Source organism: Salvelinus alpinus, chromosome 4, assembly GCF_045679555.1.
Source record: "Salvelinus alpinus chromosome 4, SLU_Salpinus.1, whole genome shotgun sequence".
Classification (NCBI taxonomy): Eukaryota; Metazoa; Chordata; class Actinopteri; order Salmoniformes; family Salmonidae; genus Salvelinus; species Salvelinus alpinus.
This window is the reverse complement of record NC_092089.1, coordinates 34,147,770-34,172,273: the sequence shown is the minus strand read 5'-3', so window position 1 is coordinate 34,172,273 and position 24,504 is coordinate 34,147,770. Positions and strand designations below refer to the sequence as shown.

Here is a 24,504-nt window from a genome sequence, read left to right as displayed (position 1 = left end):
ACACAAAGACACACACACCTTACTCCAACTATACCATGGCCAGGTTAGGTGAGCCAGGGGCTGCTCACACACACCATCTAAACACCTAGGCTAAGTCAGGTGACCTCACTAACAGTAGCGAGAGAGTGTGTGTGACAGGAGCACAATGGCCCCAGTGTGTGGACAGGCAGGTGCAGGGGGTTACTGTCCTGACTGCATTGCTCCCAGAGCTGCTACTGCTAGCACTCTCTTCTCTCTACATACATTACATATCCCTCACTCTCCATCTCTCCCATCCCTCCCTCCATCTCTCAATTCAATTTAAGGGCTTTATTGGCATGGTAAACATATGTTAACATTGCCAAAGCAAGTGAAGTAGATAATAAACAAAAGTGAAATAAACAATAAAAATTAACAGTAAGCATTACACTCACAGAAGTTCCAAAAGAATAAAGACAATTCAAAAGTAATATGATGTATATATACACTGTTGTAGCGATGTACAAATGGTTAAAGTACAAAAGGGAAAATAAATAAACATAAATATGGGTTGTATTTACAATGGCGTTTGTTCTTCACTGGTTGACCTTTTCTTGTGGCAACAGGTCACAAATCTTGCTGCTGTGATGGCACACTGTGGTATTTCACCCAGTAGATATGGGAGTTTGTCAAAATTGGGTTTGTTTTCTAATTCTTTGTGGATCTGTGTAATCTGGGGGAAATATGTGTCTCTAATATGGTCATACATTTGGCAGGAGGTTAGGAAGTGCAGCTCAGTTTCTACCTCATTTTGTGGGCAGTGTGTACATAGCCTGTCTTCTCTTGAGAGCCAGGTCTGCCTACGGCGGCCTTTCTCAATAGCAAGGCTATGCTCACCGAGTCTGTACATAGTGAAAGCTTTCCTTACGTTTGGGTCAGTCGGTGGTCAGGTATTTTTTTCCTCCCTCCCTCCCTTCCGCCCTCTCTCTCTAGCCTAGTCCTCACTTGCTCACTGTTCTCCCCATCATAATCCCAAATGATCCTAAAACAACAACCACTGTGTGTGTGTGTGTGTGTGTGTGTGTGTGTGTGTGTGTGTGTGTGTGTGTGTGTGTGTGTGTGTGTGTGTGTGTGTGTATTAGGGATGTACTGATTCACTGATACGTATCGGTCCACAGTTCAAATGTTTAAGATATGACTGCGTCAGTCCCGGGACCCAAAACCAATCCAGACCTTAACAATAGCAGGTTCACATCTCCTATTACTTTCTTTCTACTTTACGAAAATACCTCAACTTGTGACAACCGTGTCCTCTCCTTCAGGGTCAAACTAAGCATGTAACGGTGCTGACAGTCATTGATGTACAAGTCATTCTGCATGCCCAACACCCCTACGGAATATCAGTAGCCTTGTCAAACTGGGCATGTTCCTGATGTTGCACATCTGGGCGGCACCTTCAGCATTCAAATGCTAAAATGGCTTGAGTGATATTAGCCTTTATTAGCTGAATGACAGCCTATGTCCTTCATTAGTGGGTGATGGTGATGTCAGAACCAAAAGTGGTAGTAGATGCCTAGTCCCTTATTGCTCAGATCAGGAGACTACATAGTATACACCACACACGCGCTCGCTCAAAAAGGCCCAGCTCAGAGGCCCAGCTCATGAGCTCCATCTGCAGCAGATTTTAATTTGGAATGGAAAATGAATGTGTTTATACAACAAAATATTAGTGCAAAGAATCATTTCACATCGTTCTTTAAAACCTCTTGACACTACAGGGGGTGCTGTTTCAACTTGGACATTTATCATTCCCAAATTAAACTGCCTCGTACTCAATTCTTGCTCGTACAATATGCATATTATTATTACTATTGGATAGAAAACAATCTCTAGTTTCTAAAACCGTTTGAATTATGTCTGTGGGTGAACCAGAACTCTTTCTGCAGCGAAATCCATGACAGGAACTGCGAAGGTCTGAAAACGAGGCTCTGTTCTCAGATCAGTTTAAAGCTCTGTATGTATCCTATGGGTCGACATGAACTGCACCCGCCTTCCCATGGATGTCAGTAACCAATGAGAAGTGGAATGGAGTGTCTACGTAGTTCTCAGAGCTTATAAAAGGCCAAGGAACGAAGTGCGCTCTCTTTTCGTCGTTCGTCATTGCGCAAAGCAAGACCTCAAGATGGCATTTTGAAACGCTCAGTTATCGGCCTTAGCTATATCCGTCTGTAATTTAATTCGATATAGGTGTTAGAAACATCATAACGAAGTTATTTTAAACCGAGTTATATCAGTTTATGCGAGTATATTGCTATTTTCGGAATTTCCTTAGTATTGCGTTTTGGGGATTTGGGAATGTTGTGGCCACATAGCTATTGTTAGCTGCTAATTCCGAAGTTGAAGACGACGTTTTACAACCAAGCAACGATTCTTTTGGACAAAGGACACCTTGCCCAAGATTCTGATGGAAGCTCGTCCAAAAGTAAGAACTATTTATGATGTTATTCCGTATTTATGTGGAAAAATGTAAACGCATTTGTCCGCCGTTATTGCGGCACTAGTCTGGCTGTAACGCACACTGTATGTCTAGTAACGTTAATTTTAAAAATCTAACTCAGCGGTTGCATTAATAACTAATGCATCTTTCATTTGCTGTCCAACCTGTATTTTTTAGTCAATCTAATCGATAAATAATCGTAAACTTAGGTGCCTTTCCAAGATGGCGCCGGCCAGAATGCATGACCTGTTGCCACTGATCACATTGTATAACAACGATTTGTGCTGCTAAATATGCACATTTTCGAACAAAACCTATATGCATTGTGTAATATGATGTTACAGGACTGTCATCTGACGAAGTATATCAAGGTTAGTCCAAAATTATATATCTTTTGCTGTATTGTTACGATCGCTAACCTGTGCTGCTGGTAAATTGCTTGTGTTTCTGGCTATTGTGCTAAGCTAATATAATGCTATATTGTGTTTTCGCTGTAAAACACTTAAAAAATCTGACATATTGGCTGGATTCACAAGATGTTGGGCTTTCATTTGCTGTACGCTGTGTATTTTTCAGAAATGTTTTAAGATGAGTAATTAGGTATTTGACGTTGGTCTCTAATTATTCTGGCAGCTTCGGCACTATTTCAGATTGCAGCTGCAATGTAGAACTGTGATTTATACCTGAAATATGCACATTTTTCTAAAACAACATATGCTATACAATAAATATGTTATCAGACTGTCATCTTATGAAGTTGTTTCTTGGTTAGTGGCTATTTATATCTTTATTTGGTCGAATTAGTGATGGCTACTGATGGAGTAAAAAACTGGTGGAGTAAAAAAAGTGGTGTCTTTTGCTAACGTGGTTAGCTAATAGATTTACATATTGTGTCTTCCCTGTAAAACATTTTAAAAATCAGAAATGATGGCTGGATTCACAAGATGTGTATCTTTCATCTGGTGTCTTGGACTTGTGATTTAATGATATTTAGATGCTAGTATTTACTTGTGACGCTATGCTAGGCTATGCTAGTCAGCTTTTTTACTGTGGGGGTGCTCCCGGATCCGGGTTTGGGAGGAATTAGAGGTTAATCAAACTAACACGTATTGTTACTGTATCATATTGGAGAGCATGTATCTAGATACGTAACGAATCATCTTGAAAGAGAAAAATGCACATCCCTAGTGTGTGTGTGTGTGTGTGGGGTCTGTGTGTGTCGGCCCACCCGCGTGTTGTTGCGTAATCACATAGAGCAGACTGATGCTAAAAATGGCCCTGGATAAAAGTATTGTGACCCAGAGCAGGGCACTCTGTGTGTGTGTGTGTGTGTGTGTGTGTGTGTGTGTGTGTGTGTGTGTGTGTGTGTGTGTGTGTGTGTGTGGCGCCATTTGGGCAAGGAGCTTACCACTGATGTCACCCTATAACACCAGTCAGTGAGAGGAGGGGAGGATGTTAACATAGCAGAGAGTGAGGAAGAGGGAAAGTGGAGGGAGATGGACGTTTTGAGGGAGGAAAGAGAGCAAGAGGAGGGGAGATGGAGAGAAAAAGTAAAAAGTGGGGCAATGTAAACATGAGGGAGAGATGGAGAGAGGGGAAAGGTAGGTAGTGGTGCAATGTAAACATGAGGGAGAGATGGAGAGAGGGGAAAGGTAGGTAGTGGTGCAATGTAAACATGAGGGAGAGATGGAGAGAGGGGAAAGGTAGGTAGTGAGAAAAATAAGAGGCATATGGAAGGCTGGAGTGATGGGGTGAACATTGTCAGAGAAGAAAACGTGGAGAGAGGGATGGAGAAACAGATGAGTGTTTCCCAACAACAGGTCAGGATCTATTGGGTCACTGCTATTCCTTTTGGGACACACTTAAACACAAGATTAAACCCAAACACACTGCTCTGGTTTATTGGGCGGATCACAATATATTTCAAATCAGCTTTGAGCATTTGGCAGTTTGATGCTGTATAAAGCAGTTTGAAGCTGTATGAAGCAGTTTGAAGCTGTATTAGGCATTGCGTCGTCCTGCACCGTCTTTCAGCATTCTAGTTCCAGCCTACCTTCCACTGATCAGACCTCAGCGGCACAGTGAATGGCTGAGATCTGCACATCACAACTATCAAATATCAATGTCTTTACATGGCTAACAACGCTACAGGCTGTTCATCTGACAGAGAGAAAAGACACAATATGACAGGCTGGACAGCTTACAGAGAGACAGGCAGAGAGAGAGAGAGAGAGACAGAGAGAGAGAGAGAGAGACAGACAGACAGAGAGACAGACAGAGAGACAGACAGAGAGAGAGAGAGACAGAGAGAGAGAGAGACAGAGAGAGAGAGAGACAGAGAGAGAGAGAGACAGAGACAGAGACAGACAGAGAGCGTGTATGATGCTATACAGCACTGATGGTAAGGCCTGCCATTAAACTTTAATCACTCTGCTTTCCTATAAATACCTTTCCAATGATCTATGCATTATTCAATCCCTCTCAGGCCAACACACATCACACACACCTGGGATAAGACGTAAACAGAGTTCAGAGAAATGACTGCATATAAACATTTCAGGAAGATGACTAAGTAAAAATAGAATAATGATGGACTGCAAAGAGCTACCCATGAAAACCTGTAAGAGACTACCTATCCAGGATGAGTGAGTGAGAGAGTGAGTGAGTGTGTCCTACATGGTGTGGTGCCCCTAATCTGAGTTGATACAGATCAGACAGACAGATACCAGTAAACTACAGGTTGTGTTTCCACACAGTGACGCTCACCACACAGAGACGCTCACCACACAGAGACGCTCACCACACAGAGACGCTCACCACACAGAGACGCTCACCACACAGTGACGCTCACCACACAGTGACGCTCACCACACAGTGACGCTCACCCCACAGTGACGCTCACTACACAGTGACGCTAACCACACAGTGACGCTAACCACACAGTGACGCTAACCACACAGTGACGCTAACCACACAGTGACGCTAACCACACAGTGACGCTAACCACACAGTGACGCTAACCACACAGTGACGCTAACCACACAGGGTAATGCTAACCACACAGGGTAATGCTAACCACACAGGGTAATGCTCACCACACAGTGACGCTAACCACACAGTGACGCTAACCACACAGTGACGCTAACCACACAGGGTAATGCTAACCACACAGGGTAATGCTCACCACACAGGGTAATGCTCACCACACAGTGACGCTAACCACACAGTGACGCTAACCACACAGTGACGCTAACCACACAGTGACGCTAACCACACAGTGACGCTAACCACACAGTGACGCTAACCACACAGTGACGCTAACCACACAGTAATTCAGCACCTGTGTCCTTACAGCAACACAAGCACAACAACAGGTCTGCACTACTCCCTCTGACACAAGCCAGTTGAAGGGAATGGGGGAGTGAGAGAGAGAGTGAGAGAGGAGGAGAGGAGAAAAATGCAAGAAAAATGGATGGAGCGAAAGGAGAAGGGGACCGGGAGAGTTGCAGTGAAAAGAGAGGGGCAGATCGAGGGGAGGGAGAGAGAGTTAATGGAAGAGGATCTGCCACTGGGGTATTCTACCATGGGATGGGTGACAGAGAGGGGGAGGAGAGGAGAGGATGGAGGGGCCAGTTAATCTAGGTTTTAAAAGGTTTCACTCCTCAGAGACCTTCACACACACCAACACTCTCCTACACCAACGACCCCATGCACTCTCACTGAAACACACACACAGACGTATACACGAATCTATCCATTACTTTAATCAATATAACAGACCAAGGCCAGAACAGCCATGATGATGTTTTCATCCAAAATAACATGCTAGCTAAGTAGCTATGATTTCAGACAAAAACCAGGGATTCACTGTGTGTGTGTGATTCTGGTGTACAAAGGACAGTGCTTAGGCCAGCCACAAGGAGCAAATTAGATCAACCAGTCACAGCTGATAAAAGACAGAGGATGTCCTCTTTCCACTTAAACACACACACAATCTAGACTACTGATAGCATGGTGATGTTGAAACAGACAGACAGGTGTTCACCTTCACACACATTAACACTGAAAGAATGCAAGCTGGTTTAATGCTGACTACAGTAGATTATCATTCTCTACATGTGGCTTGTTTGAACCCTTCATAAATGGTTTTTTTTGTGAGAGCACTCTGAGCTGAACTTTCCTTTGGGACAACACATCTCAAGACACACACACCCCCCCCCCCCCCCCCCGGGACATATTGTGTATGAAACGTGCTCTCTCACACACAATTTTTACAGGGCTTTCATACTAAAGGCCCTACCTAGCAATACACACATATATCTCAAATACACTGCTTGGCCAGTATTAGTGACTCACACACACAGGTTCCCCTAAGCAACACACACACACATCCAGGTGCATCCAACCACATGCTTACTTGAGATAAATTGGCTCAAAGTTCAAAATGAACAATGATGCAGGTACATAGAGGACGGGACAGGTCTACACAAGGAGAGAGGGAGGAGAAAACACAAAAGACCGACAGTGGGGAAAGAAAGAGAGAGAGAGAGAGCGCAGAGGGAGAGGTTGAAAAGAAAAACTCTTCAAAAGTGATCTCACATTCCTGACTAAGGGTGGAGAGGAGAGGAGGGGGGGGTGGGGGAGAGAGAGAAAGGAGGGGTGGGAGAGAGAGAGGGTAACAGGCGGTGGGAGAGAAGGCTTTAGGTGGCACCAGACGGCATTTGAATACTCAACAGCCGACCACACACACACACACACACACACACACACACACACACACACACACACACACACACACACACACACACACACACACACACACACAAGAAGTATCAAAGAGGTGCAAATGGCACAGTAGTCTTTTTGTGACTTCCCATCCTCTAGAATTAGATATCTGTCCTCTCCCAAGCAGAGAGACAGATTCCCAGATAAAAATAGCCTGAAGTATTCCAGTCCTCCTCCCATTCTACAGCCAGGCTTTGAGATAGAGGGTGAGTGTCATATTGGGGGTTAGGAGCCCAGTGTAAGCCTGGTGAAGAGGAGGACATCCTCACACGGCACCTCACTTTCCACAGTTCATTTCTGTACACTGCTAAATTAGCGCAAAGTCTCACACACACCTCATTCTCCACAGTTCACTCCTGTACACCAAAATCAGGCTAGGTCATGATTTCTGCACAACAGCTAAATGGTATTTTACAGTAAGCAGTCCTCTAGGATTCCGCGATCGCATAATTCAATGCAAAATCAACAAATCAGCGCATATCATGCGAGAACTCACAATTTTGACCAATTCCCGCACTTTTAGCACATAAATGGGTCCAATCAAAAGCGGGTTCGTAATTTTGACCAATTACTACACTGTTACCGTGGAAATGGCCTAATCCAACCACACATTCACGTGCGAAGATGATGGGTGATTGCTGATGGCTTGACAGGCAATACAACGAACAGAAATCAATCTCATTTGCCAACAAAAATAACAGCTAACGACAGTGCGAAACAATTTCCAAATGTTTTTGAAAACTAGGGAAAAGTCGACATTCAACAGTCACTTCGAATCAGCAAAGAATATGAGAATGTCAGAACAGTTCCCACATCAGCGGCAGATCACCATGACTGAAGTGGTAGCAGGGAAGACTGGCAAACGCTGAAAGAATCAAGGTGAGTGGCGTTTTACTCCGCTAACCTTGGCTTCAGCAGGGTGGTCGACACTGCTCTCCCCAGTCTGTCTTTGGAGAGCGCTGTTCAAAGCACTGAGTGGAATTTGTCAGCTTTGCAGTTTTAAACTCTAAAAATTAATACGAATCACGAAAGCACAATCTTTCTGGATTTTTCAGAAATTGAATAGTACATATCAACCACAACTCTATTTTTACGTGTTCTTCTTTATCTCCCTTACTCCCTTTCAGAAAAAAATCACAATCAACTGATTAGAAAGAAATATTGAACCTCAAATTGAAAGTGATTGATCAGCTTTGAATCTATTTGTTTTTTTAAGAGAGAGGGAGAGAGTGAGTAGGAATGGGAGGTGCATCTCGTGTTGATAGCAAGCCCCAAGCCTGATGGAGAGGAGAGGTGTGTGAGTGAATGTGTAAATGGATTATGACGGAGATGTTGGTTCAGGAAAATAAACAGAAGTGAGCACTTTAGATGTTTCTAATGGGTTCTTACAGTAAGGATCAGTCCACATGGGGTCTTACAGTAAGGATCAGTCCACATAGGTTCTTACAGTAAGGATCAGTCCACATGGGGTCTTACAGTAAGGATCAGTCCACATGGGGTCTTACAGTAAGGATCAGTCCACATGGGGTCTTACAGTAAGGATCAGTCCACATAGGTTCTTACAGTAAGGATCAGTCCACATGGGGTCTTACAGTAAGGATCAGTCCACATGGGGTCTTACAGTAAGGATCAGTCCACATGGGGTCTTACAGTAAGGATCAGTCCACATGGGGTCTTACAGTAAGGATCAGTCCACATGGGGTCTTACAGTAAGGATCAGTCCACATGGGGTCTTACAGTAAGGATCAGTCCACATGGGGTCTTACAGTAAGGATCAGTCCACATGGGTTCTTACAGTAAGGATCAGTCCACATGGGGTCTTACAGTAAGGATCAGTCCACATGGGGTCTTACAGTAAGGATCAGTCCACATGGGTTCTTACAGTAAGGATCAGTCCACATGGGGTCTTACAGTAAGGATCAGTCCACATGGGGTCTTACAGTAAGGATCAGTCCACATGGGGTCTTACAGTAAGGATCAGTCCACATGGGTTCTTACAGTAAGGATCAGTCCACATGGGGTCTTACAGTAAGGATCAGTCCACATGGGGTCTTACAGTAAGGATCAGTCCACATGGGGTCTTACAGTAAGGATCAGTCCACATGGGTTCTTACAGTAAGGATCAGTCCACATGGGGTCTTACAGTAAGGATCAGTCCACATGGGGTCTTACAGTAAGGATCAGTCCACATGGGGTCTTACAGTAAGGATCAGTCCACATGGGGTCTTACAGTAAGGATCAGTCCACATGGGGTCTTACAGTAAGGATCAGTCCACATGGGTTCTTACAGTAAGGATCAGTCCACATGGGGTCTTACAGTAAGGATCAGTCCACATGGGGTCTTACAGTAAGGATCAGTCCACATGGGGTCTTACAGTAAGGATCAGTCCACATGGGTTCTTACAGTAAGGATCAGTCCACATGGGGTCTTACAGTAAGGATCAGTCCACATGGGGTCTTACAGTAAGGATCAGTCCACATGGGGTCTTACAGTAAGGATCAGTCCACATGGGGTCTTACAGTAAGGATCAGTCCACATGGGTTCTTACAGTAAGGATCAGTCCACATGGGTTCTTACAGTAAGGATCAGTCCACATGGGGTCTTACAGTAAGGATCAGTCCACATGGGGTCTTACAGTAAGGATCAGTCCACATGGGGTCTTACAGTAAGGATCAGTCCACATGGGTTCTTACAGTAAGGATCAGTCCACATGGGGTCTTACAGTAAGGATCAGTCCACATGGGGTCTTACAGTAAGGATCAGTCCACATGGGGTCTTACAGTAAGGATCAGTCCACATGGGTTCTTACAGTAAGGATCAGTCCACATGGGGTCTTACAGTAAGGATCAGTCCACATGGGGTCTTACAGTAAGGATCAGTCCACATGGGTTCTTACAGTAAGGATCAGTCCACATGGGGTCTTACAGTAAGGATCAGTCCACATGGGGTCTTACAGTAAGGATCAGTCCACATGGGGTCTTACAGTAAGGATCAGTCCACATGGGTTCTTACAGTAAGGATCAGTCCACATGGGGTCTTACAGTAAGGATCAGTCCACATAGGTTCTTACAGTAAGGATCAGTCCACATGGGTTCTTACAGTAAGGATCAGTCCACATGGGTTCTTACAGTAAGGATCAGTCCACATGGGTTCCTACAGTAAGGATCAGTCCACATGGGTTCTTACAGTAAGGATCAGTCCACATGGGTTCTTACAGTAAGGATCAGTCCACATGGGGTCTTACAGTAAGGATCAGTCCACATGGGTTCTTACAGTAAGGATCAGTCCACATGGGGTCTTACAGTAAGGATCAGTCCACATGGGGTCTTACAGTAAGGATCAGTCCACATGGGTTCTTACAGTAAGGATCAGTCCACATGGGTTCTTACAGTAAGGATCAGTCCACATAGGTTCTTACAGTAAGGATCAGTCCACATGGGGTCTTACAGTAAGGATCAGTCCACATAGGTTCTTACAGTAAGGATCAGTCCACATGGGGTCTTACAGTAAGGACCAGTCCACATGGGGTCTTACAGTAAGGATCAGTCCACATGGGGTCTTACAGTAAGGATCAGTCCACATGGGGTCTTACAGTAAGGATCAGTCCACATGGGGTCTTACAGTAAGGATCAGTCCACATGGGGTCTTACAGTAAGGATCAGTCCACATGGGGTCTTACAGTAAGGATCAGTCCACATGGGGTCTTACAGTAAGGATCAGTCCACATGGGGTCTTACAGTAAGGATCAGTCCACATGGGGTCTTACAGTAAGGATCAGTCCACATGGGGTCTTACAGTAAGGATCAGTCCACATGGGGTCTTACAGTAAGGATCAGTCCACATGGGTTCTTACAGTAAGGATCAGTCCACATGGGGTCTTACAGTAAGGATCAGTCCACATGGGGTCTTACAGTAAGGATCAGTCCACATGGGGTCTTACAGTAAGGATCAGTCCACATGGGTTCTTACAGTAAGGATCAGTCCACATGGGGTCTTACAGTAAGGATCAGTCCACATAGGTTCTTACAGTAAGGATCAGTCCACATGGGTTCTTACAGTAAGGATCAGTCCACATGGGTTCTTACAGTAAGGATCAGTCCACATGGGTTCCTACAGTAAGGATCAGTCCACATGGGTTCTTACAGTAAGGATCAGTCCACATGGGTTCTTACAGTAAGGATCAGTCCACATGGGGTCTTACAGTAAGGATCAGTCCACATGGGTTCTTACAGTAAGGATCAGTCCACATGGGGTCTTACAGTAAGGATCAGTCCACATGGGGTCTTACAGTAAGGATCAGTCCACATGGGTTCTTACAGTAAGGATCAGTCCACATGGGTTCTTACAGTAAGGATCAGTCCACATAGGTTCTTACAGTAAGGATCAGTCCACATGGGGTCTTACAGTAAGGATCAGTCCACATAGGTTCTTACAGTAAGGATCAGTCCACATGGGGTCTTACAGTAAGGACCAGTCCACATGGGGTCTTACAGTAAGGATCAGTCCACATGGGGTCTTACAGTAAGGATCAGTCCACATGGGGTCTTACAGTAAGGATCAGTCCACATGGGGTCTTACAGTAAGGATCAGTCCACATGGGGTCTTACAGTAAGGATCAGTCCACATGGGGTCTTACAGTAAGGATCAGTCCACATGGGGTCTTACAGTAAGGATCAGTCCACATGGGGTCTTACAGTAAGGATCAGTCCACATGGGGTCTTACAGTAAGGATCAGTCCACATGGGGTCTTACAGTAAGGATCAGTCCACATGGGGTCTTACAGTAAGGATCAGTCCACATGGGGTCTTACAGTAAGGATCAGTCCACATGGGGTCTTACAGTAAGGATCAGTCCACATGGGGTCTTACAGTAAGGATCAGTCCACATGGGGTCTTACAGTAAGGATCAGTCCACATGGGTTCTTACAGTGTGATACCCTCAAAGTGACCAGAACCACATGGTTAATCTGGTAGATTAGCAGTGTGAGTTACACTGTGCTATAAATGGAAACAAACACCACCACGGGTTAGAGGTGTATGTGTGTGTGTGTGGTGGTTCCGGCTGGGTCAGGGTCAACCCAGGTCTGTGCAGGGTCGTGGGTAGTGTGTGATGTGAGGCTGGGTCAGGGTCAACCCAGGTCTGTGCAGGGTCGTGGCTGGTGTAATGTGTGATGTGAGGCTGGGTCAGGGTCAACCCAGGTCTGTGCAGGGTCGTGGCTGGTGTAATGTGTGATGTGAGGCTGGGTCAGGGTCAACCCAGGTCTGTGCAGGGTCGTGGGTAGTGTGATGAGGCTGGGTCAGGGTCAACCCAGGTCTGTGCAGGGTCGTGGGTGGTGTAATGTGTGATGTGAGGCCGGGTCAGGGTCAACCCAGGTCTGTGCAGGGTCGTGGGTAGTGTGATGAGGCTGGGTCAGGGTCAACCCAGGTCTGTGCAGGGTCGTGGCTGGTGTAATGTGTGATGTGAGGCTGGGTCAGGGTCAACCCAGGTCTGTGCAGGGTCGTGGGTGGTGTAATGTGTGATGTGAGGCCGGGTCAGGGTCAACCCAGGTCTGTGCAGGGTCTTGGCTGGTGTGATGTGAGGCTGGGTCAGGGTCAGGGTCAACCCAGGTCTGTGCAGGGTCGTGGGTGGTGTAATGTGTGATGTGAGGCCGGGTCAGGGTCAACCCAGGTCTGTGCAGGGTCTTGGCTGGTGTGATGTGAGGCTGGGTCAGGGTCAACACAGGTCTGTGCAGGGTCGTGGCTGGTGTAATGTGTGATGTGAGGCTGGGTCAGGGTCAACCCAGGTCTGTGCAGGGTCGTGGGTGGTGTAATGTGTGATGTGAGGCCGGGTCAGGGTCAACCCAGGTCTGTGCAGGGTCTTGGCTGGTGTGATGTGAGGCTGGGTCAGGGTCAACCCAGGTCTGTGCAGGGTCGTGGCTGGTGTAATGTGTGATGTGAGACTGGATGGAGCAGCAGAGGTATTTAGAGTTGCTGATGGTGCGCCAGGGATCACGGTTACCTGATCTCCGCAGGTGTGTGTGTCTGGCGTCAAGCTCAGATCAGTTTCAGTGGCACCACCAGTGCTGTGAGGAGAAAGGCGCAGCGATACACTAGACACACACACACTAACAAATAACACACATGCCCTCTCTGTCAGATGAATAAACACTCTCTCTCACAATTTTGTGTCTCATATATAATACATAGTCACCACACCTTTGTAACATATTGGCTCTGTAAAATAGTGATATTATATTACACACCCACAGACAGCTGAGTAACAGTGTGGGTCGGCCCAGGTAGCTTGCCACACCCTTCTTAGTTCCACTGAACCAGACAGGAACATCACCTGAGATGACAGCCTCTCTCTCTGTGTGTGAGATAGAAACAGACAGAGTGTCTCTATGTGAGAGAGGGTTGTGTTTTCCTCCAGTGTGAAATGCAGCACAGACGGCAACTATTAACTTTCTAAAGCAGGAATGTGGGAGGTCCAGGACTTCCCATAAAAATATGTGTGTGTGGGGGGGGGGGGATTATGGTGCAGAACACACGTGTCATGACTGTTACAGACTGCACCAGTACCTGTGGTCACAGCATCCTCCACCGATATCAATCCTTAGTAAATGATTTCTAATCCAGGACCTTTTCCATCCTAGTAGCCCATACTGGGACCATGACGCCAAACGGTCAGTATGGGGCTATGGCCTATTGGACCACTGGAAAACTGGGCCCAACTTTTACCAGTCTGTGTGAGTAGATCACACACACACCAACACCAACACACACACCAACAGATCCCGAAGGCACGGTTAGGCTGATAACAGACAATTAAAGTGCCGTTTAAATGGAGCAAATCCCTCCTGTTTCTCTCTGACCACACAAAGCTGTTTGAAGCACCAACAACCTATAGCTCTCTATAGACTAGGTCTAATGTAGGGGAAATGGACCGTGAGAGTCGACCACACACCATCAAGTAGTCAAGGGTAAAGCTTTATGAGGACCAGTCAAGGGCAGAGTAGGGCTGGGAATTGCCAGGGACCTCACGGTACGATATTATCACAATGTTTAGGTGCCGATACGATATGTGTTGCGATTTTCACGATTCTATATATATTGCAATTCGATACTGTGATTTTATTGCAATTCAATGTTCCAAACATATTGCTCACCATGTCTGCTCCAGACACACAGAGAGAGCCACGAGAAAACAAGTTTTGATCAATCATGGAAATAAAAGTGCTAAAAATAAATTGGCTCCATCTTTAAAAAGAAGTCTGAGAACAAGCTATGAAGAATGACACTGGAGTTTTGGTGCAGGTAATGCCAACCGGCGCAAAAATAATATTGCGATATTGTCAAAACTATTTTCGCATACCCAAAATATCTATTATTTAGAACGCAAGTACAGGTATTCGGACACGGCGGCAGAGCGAGGGGCAGAGCGAGGGGCAGTCTCTCCTCTTGTCAAGCAGCCTCCAACCCCTGAGCTGCGCCGCCTCATTATGAGTACAATAAGAGGTTCCACTAACCCCACACACAATATCCCCATTTACACACAGACAACGCACCCACACACAATGGCCACTCCAAAGACAGGGATCTCACCAGCCACACACACCAGACCAGAGATGGGAGAGAAGAGAAGAAACCAGAGAGAGACGGAGAGGGGTTGAGGGAGAAGAAACCAGAGAGAAACGGAGAGGGGTTGAGGGAGAAGGAACCAGAGAGAGACGGAGAGGGGTTGAGGGAGAAGGAACCAGAGAGAAACGGAGAGGGGTTGAGGGAGAAGAAACCAGAGAGAGACGGAGAGGGGTTGAGGGAGAAGAAACCAGAGAGAAACGGAGAGGGGTTGAGGGAGAAGAAACCAGAGAGAGACAGAGAGGGGTTGAGGGAGAAGGAACCAGAGAGAGACGGAGAGGGGTTGAGGGAGAAGGAACCAGAGAGAAACGGAGAGGGGTTGAGGGAGAAGGAACCAGAGAGAAACGGAGAGGGGTTGAGGGAGAAGGAACCAAAGAGAGACGGAGAGGGGTTGAGGGAGAAGGAACCAGAGAGAGACGGAGAGGGGTTGAGGGAGAAGGAACCAGAGAGAGACGGAGAGGGGTTGAGGGAGAAGGAACCAGAGAGAGACAGAGAGGGGTTGAGGGAGAAGGAACCAGAGAGAGACGGAGAGGGGTTGAGGGAGAAGGAACCAGAGAGAGACGGAGAGGGGTTGAGGGAGAAGGAACCAGAGAGAAACGGAGAGGGGTTGAGGGAGAAGAAACCAGAGAGAGACGGAGAGGGGTTGAGGGAGAAGGAACCAGAGAGAAACGGAGAGGGGTTGAGGGAGAAGGAACCAGAGAGAAACGGAGAGGGGTTGAGGGAGAAGAAACCAGAGAGAAACGGAGAGGGGTTGAGGGAGAAGGAACCAGAGAGAAACGGAGAGGGGTTGAGGGAGAAGGAAACTCCATATGAAGCGTCCCCATATAAACACAGCAGCACCTGATCACAGTGATTACAACAGTGTGTGTGATTCGCACCCAGACCCCAGCCTTCCTCCTGCCTGCCCTGTCACTGTGGAGAAAGTGACTGACCACTACTAACACATTGCATCCCTGGGTCAGTAGTAGTCATATTACTGGTACCTAATCATTATCACCACCCTTGATCTCATTCCCAACCCCAGGCTGGGGATACGGTGCCTTATCAACAGGTCCAGGACCTGTCTTCCTGTGTCATGTTGGTTCTATTCTATCTAGTAGTAATAGCTAACCACGGACAAAGCCTGATTTCAGATCAGTTGACCTAATGTAACCTCTCAGATAATATAATTTGTGCTAAATCAATTTACCAGACACTATCATCAATTGTTAGGAGGATACAAGTGATTGGCACTCATTAAAAATCAGGAAATAAACTATTTGTCCATTTCCATTATAAAGATAAAACAGTTATGCTATATTCCTGATAGAGTTCCTGATTTTCAGGCCTGAATAAAACAGTAATTCCTGTTTACTCAGGATAGAAAAAAATCACAGCATCAACAGGTTAGTGTCTGGTAACATTAGACACATAGCGAGCAGAGTGTCCTGTCTGATAGAACAGAGAGACAGATCCAGAAATAAAGATGCTTACAGAACAAATCATCTCTATCTACAAACTATTAGATTGCTATCCAATATTGCTATGTCCTATTTATAACATTCTCATTCTGGCAATGCACATAGATTGTAATGAGTGAAGATGCGTTTGTTAAGGGTTAAAACTCCTAACCAGGCCTACAGAGCACAGCAACAGGAGAACTGGAGAGTGAGAGATAAAGGCCTGCTGGGATTAAAGCCTCATAATAATGTGACTATTTAAAGTCTCTATTATTAGGGCAGATTTGTGGTTAGATAATGCCTCGGTTAAAGCTCAACTGTGTTTGTCAACACGGTTAAGACAGCGAAGGAGTGGGACTTGCACACGCACGGACACACAATATATAAGCCATAGAGCCACTTCAGAACAGGCATGGCTCTATATAAGCCATAGAGCCACTTCAGAACAGGCATGGCTCTATATAAGCCATAGAGCCACTTCAGAACAGGCATGGCTCTATATAAGCCATAGAGACACTTCAGAACAGGCATGGCTCTATATAAGCCATAGAGACACTTCAGAACAGGCATGGCTCTATATAAGCCATAGAGCCACTTCAGAACAGGCATCACTGTTGTGTTGTACACAAAACAAAAGAACCACATTATTGTTGGGAGAGAACACCCCCATAAGATAAGAGAGGCCTGCTTCATCTCAAGTCCCTGTGATGTCAGGCATAGCCTTTGTTGTAGTGAAATAAAAAATATGCAGAGTTGGCATTACATGTGACTGAGCTTCCTGATGCTGTATGTATGGGGGAAGTTGGTTAGTAATGTGCTTCACAACATGCAAGAGAGAGCAGGAACAAACTTATGCCAGAATTTCAGGAATGAGCTGACTTAACTAGCGAGCTTGATGGTCACTGTTTGGAATCCCCATATAATCATGGCCTCTTTTTACAGTGTCACCGTTCACGGTAGTTCACCTTTGATAGGCCTCAGACTACAAACCAGCTGACACATTGACTGTAGCCACATGTGTTGCATGCTTGATACAGAGCATATTTATGATTAGCTTGAGTTGATCATACCACCCAGCCATCTCTGATCTTTTGTCACATTAGGCAAATATCACATTACATCTCAAAACAACACTCATATCTCCCTCACTAGCTTTAAGCACCAGCTGTCAGAGCAGCTCACAGATCACTGCACCTGTACATAAGCTCATCTGTAAATAGCCCATCCAACTACCTCATCCCCATACTGTTATTTTATTTATTTTGCTCATTGGCACCCCAGTATGTCTACTTGCACACTCATCTTCTGCACACCTATCACTCCAGTGTTTAATTGCTATATTGTAATTATTTCGCCACTATGGCCTATTTATTGCCTTACCTTCCTTATCCTACATCATTTGCACACACTGAATATAGATTTTTCTATTCTATTATTGACTGTATGTTTGTTTATCCCATGTGTTACTCTGTGTTGTTGTTTGTGTCGCACTGCTTTGCTTTATCTTGGCCAAGTCGCAGTTGTAAATGAGAACTTGTTCTCAACTGGCCTACCTGGTTAAATAAAGGTGAAATAAAACAAATTAAAACATATTTGGAACAAGTGCAAAAACAAAAGATGCAAAACTTATTCACTAATTAGACAGGAGATTTTGCTCATACTACTTGACTATAGACCTACACAACATCTAAGATAAACCAGTCAGGGATGACATGATTATCAGTCACTTTGAATATGAAAGTGTGCCGCTGATAGTGAAATGATACTAATCTAACACACAGCAAAGATGTACAAACTCTGACCACTTCCTCTTCCGTACAGTACAAACCCACCTGCACCAGATATCGACACGGGCCATTCACACAGACACCGTGAAGTCAGGCGTTGCACTATGTGAAAGCCGCAAGGCCGGAGTACAGCTCCAGTTCACGTCACGCTCTTGAGTAAAAACAATGCGATGCAGTAATGGCCAATTCTCATTCATTTGTTTGAGTGGTAGCGTTTGTACAGTGATTGAGTCGGTGTGAATGAAGTGACGGGTGCAGTCGTCCCGACCCGTTAAAGAAGCCGAGCCATGATGGATAGCGTAGATAGAATGGTGGTGTGGCAAATGTTATAGGTCTGGAAACAAGTTCATACATTATAGTGCCGGCATGTGTTTTTAAACAGAAACAAATGCAACGATGCAGTGGTCGCTGCACCTTTGATGATTTCCATAAAACGGTTTCCCAGCCAGTGATCTGTGAGCTACAGGCTTACTTGTGGGGAGTGCTAGCATAACCAGAGGTGACTCAGATTTAATACTGGCTCACCCAATCAGGCTGGCCTAAAATATATAGATTTTTAAATGAACTTGATTTGTTGGTTGTATTGTCTCCTGATAGTCAAAAATGAACTGGATTAGTTGGTTATATTGTCTCCTGATATTCAGAAATGAACTAAATTAACTTGATTAGTTGGTTGTGTTGTCTCCTGATATTCAGAAATGAACTAAATTAACTTGATTAGTTGGTTGTGTTGTCTCCTGATATTCAGAAATGAACTAAATTAACTTGATTAGTTGGTTGTGTTGTCTCCTGATATTCAGAAATGAACTAAATTAACTTGATTAGTTGGTTGTGTTGTCTCCTGATATTCAGAAATGAACTAAATTAACTTGATTAGTTGGTTGTGTTGTCTCCTGATATTCAGAAATGAACTAAATTAACTTGATTAGTTGGTTGTGTTGTCTCCTGATATTCAGAAATGAACTAAATTAACTTGATTAGTTGGTTGTGTTGTCTCCTGATATTCAGAAATGAACTAAATTAACTTGATTAGTTGGTTGTGTTGTCTCCTGATATTCAGAAATGAACTAAATTAACTTGATTAGTTGGTTGTGTTGTCTCCTGATATTCAGAAATGTTGAATGTGTAGTAGGGAGAACCTGGGATCGAGCCTAATTGGTTATATCTCAATTACATGGTAAATAACAAGCGCATAGTCTACAGTTGAGAAGCCCGCAATTTGGCAAATATGAAATAGCTGATGTCAAGTTGCAGCTGTCAGTGAGACGCATCTATAGCCCTAGGCCTATCGCAATATTTCAAAATTCAATTGCGGGATAAACAAGTCACATATATTCCAAATGGTTTAAGTGTGAAGTGTAGTATAGTTTATTCCCATTAGTAGGATACACCAGGACTAATCTCTTGGCACTAGTGGAGAGCGTCGACCATATCTCTGGTGAGTGCGCATATTCAATGTCTTTATCATTGGGCGAGTCAGTGCCAGTGGAAAGTTTAGGACAATCATTTCCTCCTCAATTGTAGATGGACGTCATATTGTACAATTTGTCTCCCCTTTTCGTAGGCCTAGATTAGATGGTTACATTGAAGACAAGGTTGTTGTTATTGATTTCGGTTTGTCAGTGTCAGCAGAGTAGCCTAGGCCTAACCTGCAATTTTTGTAGTAGGCTATTAAAGATTCTGATAATGTCTCCAGACATGTAAAGTGTTGTAGAATTGCATGAAATGTGTTTATAAAAGGCCATCTTTTTCACCGGATCCTCTAACTAGGGCTGAGCTGCTTCCCCAAACATGAAACTCAAGCGCCACCTTTGATGCTGTGTATTTCATTGTTTGTTTACTGTGGGACTCAGATAGTTGGTCTGTTTTGTCAGCGGCCCAGTCACTTTTACTCAGCCCCAGACATCTGCCTCCATTACTGATCATAACTAAAGTGAACGCGAGATTAAACTTGTAATTGCTAGAAATATGCCTAAAGCGTTACTGTAAACTGCAAGCATATCAGAAACGGCAGGATTTATTCTAACGTCTTGGGATTCGACATAGCCTCCTTCGAATATGACACAGTCCCTCTCCATTGAAACTTTCACTCTAGCTCCGCGGCCTTCATAACTAACCGAGCATGGCGTCCTCACAAAGTAAACCCCCCAAAATATTCACTTGCATTTTCAAGGGTCTAACTAAATCTATGTATTGTGCGAATGACAACTTAATCTGAACGGTGAATTAAGAGTGAATTGGGCCGCTTTAAGAAGCTTCGGAAATTTGCCCAGCGACTTTTTACGAACGGGTGCGGGGAAAATCCCAACATGGATTCCGCAACATTCTACTGCTGGGACCTTGCACAGTTACTTTGCAGAATTTATTGAAGCACGATACAAACAAAGCACGAATTAATCAGATTCGGATTATGACAGGGTCGTACATAAAACAACCTTTGATGTTTATGATAAAATAGATCCTGAAGGTGGCTAAATGTGGCCACATATGTAAAAGCCAGTTCGACAGCGGAGAAATAGAAACTTGACGGGATGCATAGGATGACAAACAAGCAAAACCCTGTAAATGATCAAATTTGACAACTCTTAAAACAACCCCGGTAGCTAGGTCTAATCTTCAATAAAGTGTCTGGTTCATATGATTAACTACAACTCAACCAATCGTTTAATTTCCTTTTCGAGTATTAAAGTGGATGTCCGCTAGCAAAAGCTTCCATTTTGAATGTCTCGCTACTAAACCAACTCAACGTCAGCTACATCAACAGGTCGACAATCAATCCACATTGACATATTTCCAGCAAACTAGACACAGTAAGTATGAACAACACTTTTGCATCAACTTCAGTTGTATCAACTTATCCAACATAACTGGAAAACGTGTTGAATACTGTATAGCTACAATGCAATGAACTCACGTCAGCTAGCTAACTGTCAAATGCACGGCTAATGTTAGCAAGCTAACCAGCTAGTTAAATGTATTTAACTTGTATGACTTTTGTTCACCACTTAATAATTGACAACAGACCGAACAACTGGCGAAGACAACCAGCAAGTTCATGATCAAGTTCATCCAAACAAAACTGGTCGACTTGTGTTTTGCACAAACTTACCCGAATCTCCGGGGGTTTTCATTTTGAGTGTTGCAAGCTAGTTAACGTTAGTTATCGAGCTTGATGGATCTCAAGTCAGTAGCGTTTGTGGAAGGAAAAGTCGTCTCCCTCTGAGCCGTTCCTTTGGTTCGGAATGGAAAAACGAGGGGGGAACAGGCTAACGCTAAACTTTCCACCGTTGCTCCACCCGCGGGCCCCTTTGCTTCCACTTTCTTTCCCAAAACACCCTTCCTCAACTGTAGCGATCGGGGTAACGTTACTTTCCCCGAATCGCATTCAGTTGATGTAGGTCACTGCTGTTTGTCCCACGGCAACTTGGGCTTGTTCTGTTCGAGGTGCAGCGGAACACGGTCAACCGTCCCGACAAGCACACAAACCGAAAACCCTTCTTTCCTTGTTTGCATATACTTTCACGAACTGTCGAGTTGTTTACTCCATCTCAATCGCATCTTCCCTGTTGTTTGACATATTGTCGCTAAAATAACCGTTCTGTAGAATAGCAGTCGTCCTCTCTTTAGACTTTCTTTCTTCCTCCACTCACTAACATTCTGTACTCTGTGGCTACTCTTTCTCCTCCCCCCGGTTCCTCTCTCTCGGGTGTCGTGTTTCGCTCTCTCCTCACGGGGCCGCCCACACGGACAGGGAGAGGGGGGCTCAAAGGGGCGGGTCACACCCACTCACCACGAGCCAGGGTGGCGTCACTGCTGCGGCGTCGCCATAGAGACCGCCACAGCGACACTGCCGTGGTGACGACATATCCGCGTCCTACGATTCTAGGCCGTCATCACGTCCTTTTACGTCAATCGCAGGTACTTTCTTCTAATTATCTCTTCATTTCATGGTAATTCAATCAATTGATGTGGCCAGATTATTAAACCACTGTACAAATGCACAAGGCATTATAGCACTAGACTCTGAGCATATTGCAACAGGAACTAAACCAAACTTATACAGACTTCCCCCTCTATTTCACATGGTCTACTACACCTCCCTGCTGCATTTGGTGGCAGTGATGGGATAGTCCCTGGCCACCTGCGGTCTCAGACATTTTAGAAAGTGTAGGCCTTCCATTGAACAACATGTGGGGCTGCCTCTGAAACCGAGAGACGATCATAGCCGTAATATGAGATAAATCACCTTATGAAATGTCCAGCTTCATGGCCTATGTGCATGGCGCCAGCTCGCTATATTTGTCATCAGCTAGCTAGGAGAAAGTATTGCAAATATACAACCTGGTGTCCTGTCACTCAGGCACTAGTCTGTGGCACTGATGCAGAACTGTCACATTGTCAACAAGTGCATGTGAGAGAGGTGGCGTCATACATGGCAGGTGAAGTGTGTCTCATGAGCCCTATGTACAACCCCAGCTGCTCTTAAGAACAGTACAGTAAAGGGTAATCTACTGTGTGTGTGTGTGACACAGACCGATGCACAAGGACATCAACAGGATAACACTGCTGTGTAAAACAAAGTAAACAACCCCTCTTCCCATGGTGTGATTTACAAACAGGATCTCTCTGTCCTCCACTAGCTATTCTTCAGGAGGGCAGGAACTCACTCTGTTTTCCCAGATAAGCATCAGAGTGCTGGGAGAGAGGTTCTATCTGGGATGCAGCATTCCCAAATCCAGGAAACGGCGAGCACCATCCCGTCCTGTCTCTTCCTGAGCAGAAGGGCCAGCCTAGGGTTTTCCCACACCAGTACTCCCTGTCAACCACATTTAGTGGAACATTAGCCACAGCATTGTTTTCTTGCCCCCCTTTTTCTCTTTCTGTCTCTCTCTGTCTTCATCTCTGACCTCACTCACTTTCTCTGCCTCTCTCTGTCTCTCTAGTCTTATCTCTTTCATTCTGTTGTCCTCTCTTTGTCCATCCACATCTCCTATCTCCATATCGCTCTTTCATTTGAAGAGCACTTCAGCATCCCCTAGCTCTTCACAGAGGAAGTATGGTTGGAGAGAGAAGCGAGAGATGAAGAATAAAGGAAAAGAGTGAGTCAGGGATGAAACATGAAATTAAACCATTAAAACGGTGGAGAACAAATGGCCTTTCTGTCCATCTATCAATTGCTCACGTGTGTGTGCATTCATGTGTACGAGTGTCCTCCCCCCTTTTAAAAGGTGCTCTATGGTAACCCAAGTAGAGGAGATTACATTTTCATAGAAATCTACAGCACAGTACATTCTGAACACTGATAAACACACACAGTGCCTCCCTCCACCCCTGTCATCCTCCCTCCACCCCTGTCATCCTCCCTCCACCCCTGTCATTCTCCCTCCCACCCTCCACCCCTCTCCCACCTCTGTAATCCTCCTTCCTCTCGCTGACCTTATTCTGTTTATCATTCACCTTTCTCTCTCTCCCCACTCTTTTCTATTCACTCTTTCCCATGCCCTCCACTTCTCTCTCTCCATCTTCTCCTCCCTGACCCTCTCTCCCCCCTCTCTCCCTTTTCAATTCAATGTGCTTTATTGGCATGAAATACAGGTAAATATTTCCAAAGCAAAAGAGTTTGCGTATTCTTTTTCTCTCCCACTCCACCCTCTGTTGCTGTGCCATCACCCCCCCTCTCTCTCACACCTCTTTCTTATTCTTCCTCTCATTCTGTTCTTCGCCGCCTCTCCCTTGCCTACCTCGCCTTTTCTCCCTCTCTCTCCATCCCTCAGTCTTTCTCTCATGTCAAGTTTGAAGTCTTACAATGCTGTCAAGGTTATGTACTTGTGTGAACTACATAATGCATTACTCACATTCTCCAGACTGTTTTTACATAAAACCCACTGATCATGTTTCATAACAACTGTTGAATTCAAAGTCAACAGGACTTGTCATCTTTTTGATTACAGCTTGTCAATATAAAAGCACAAGGACTGCCAATGACATTCATGCCAATATCAAGAGAGTCCTGTTTCTATCAGGTGAATAATGTGTGGGGGGAAAATTAATGAGTAACAATTCAAAGCTAATCCTTTTTCCTATGTTACCTAATATTTGTTTTCACAACATTGTTATTGTGTAGTAACATACATTCTACCACTGGTTTGTTGTGTTGACTGGCTGGATAGAACACATCTCTCTTTGGGCAGTGGAAACACATTGGTCCAGTCTCTTGGCTGAGATCCTGCTTGAAGGTTCCCTGGATGCTGCTCTTGGTTGTGTACTGATGTATCTCTATTGATATTCCATGACAAAGTATTCTCAGCCACGGTTACGCTTAAGGACGTGTTCATCTGAAAGAGTCATTCCTCAGATCCTGATTTTAGAACATCTTCATGCTTTCCCACACGTTTGCCTAATCTTCCCTCTTTCTCTTTTT

The 24,504-nt window shown here is 45.0% G+C and overlaps 1 protein-coding gene across 2 annotated transcripts in view; it reads right to left on the bottom strand.

Annotated features, from left to right (window-relative positions):
- erfl3 (Ets2 repressor factor like 3) overlaps positions 1-21,792 on the bottom strand; it is a 65,046-nt gene extending 43,254 nt beyond the window's left edge. For both annotated transcript variants that reach the window (XM_071396741.1, XM_071396742.1), the window contains exon 1: positions 21,193-21,792. In XM_071396741.1, coding sequence (XP_071252842.1) covers positions 21,193-21,214 — 22 coding nt within the window. In that variant the 5' untranslated portion in view covers positions 21,215-21,792. The remainder of the gene's footprint in view (positions 1-21,192) is intronic.
- Between the last annotated feature and the right edge of the window lie 2,712 nt (positions 21,793-24,504).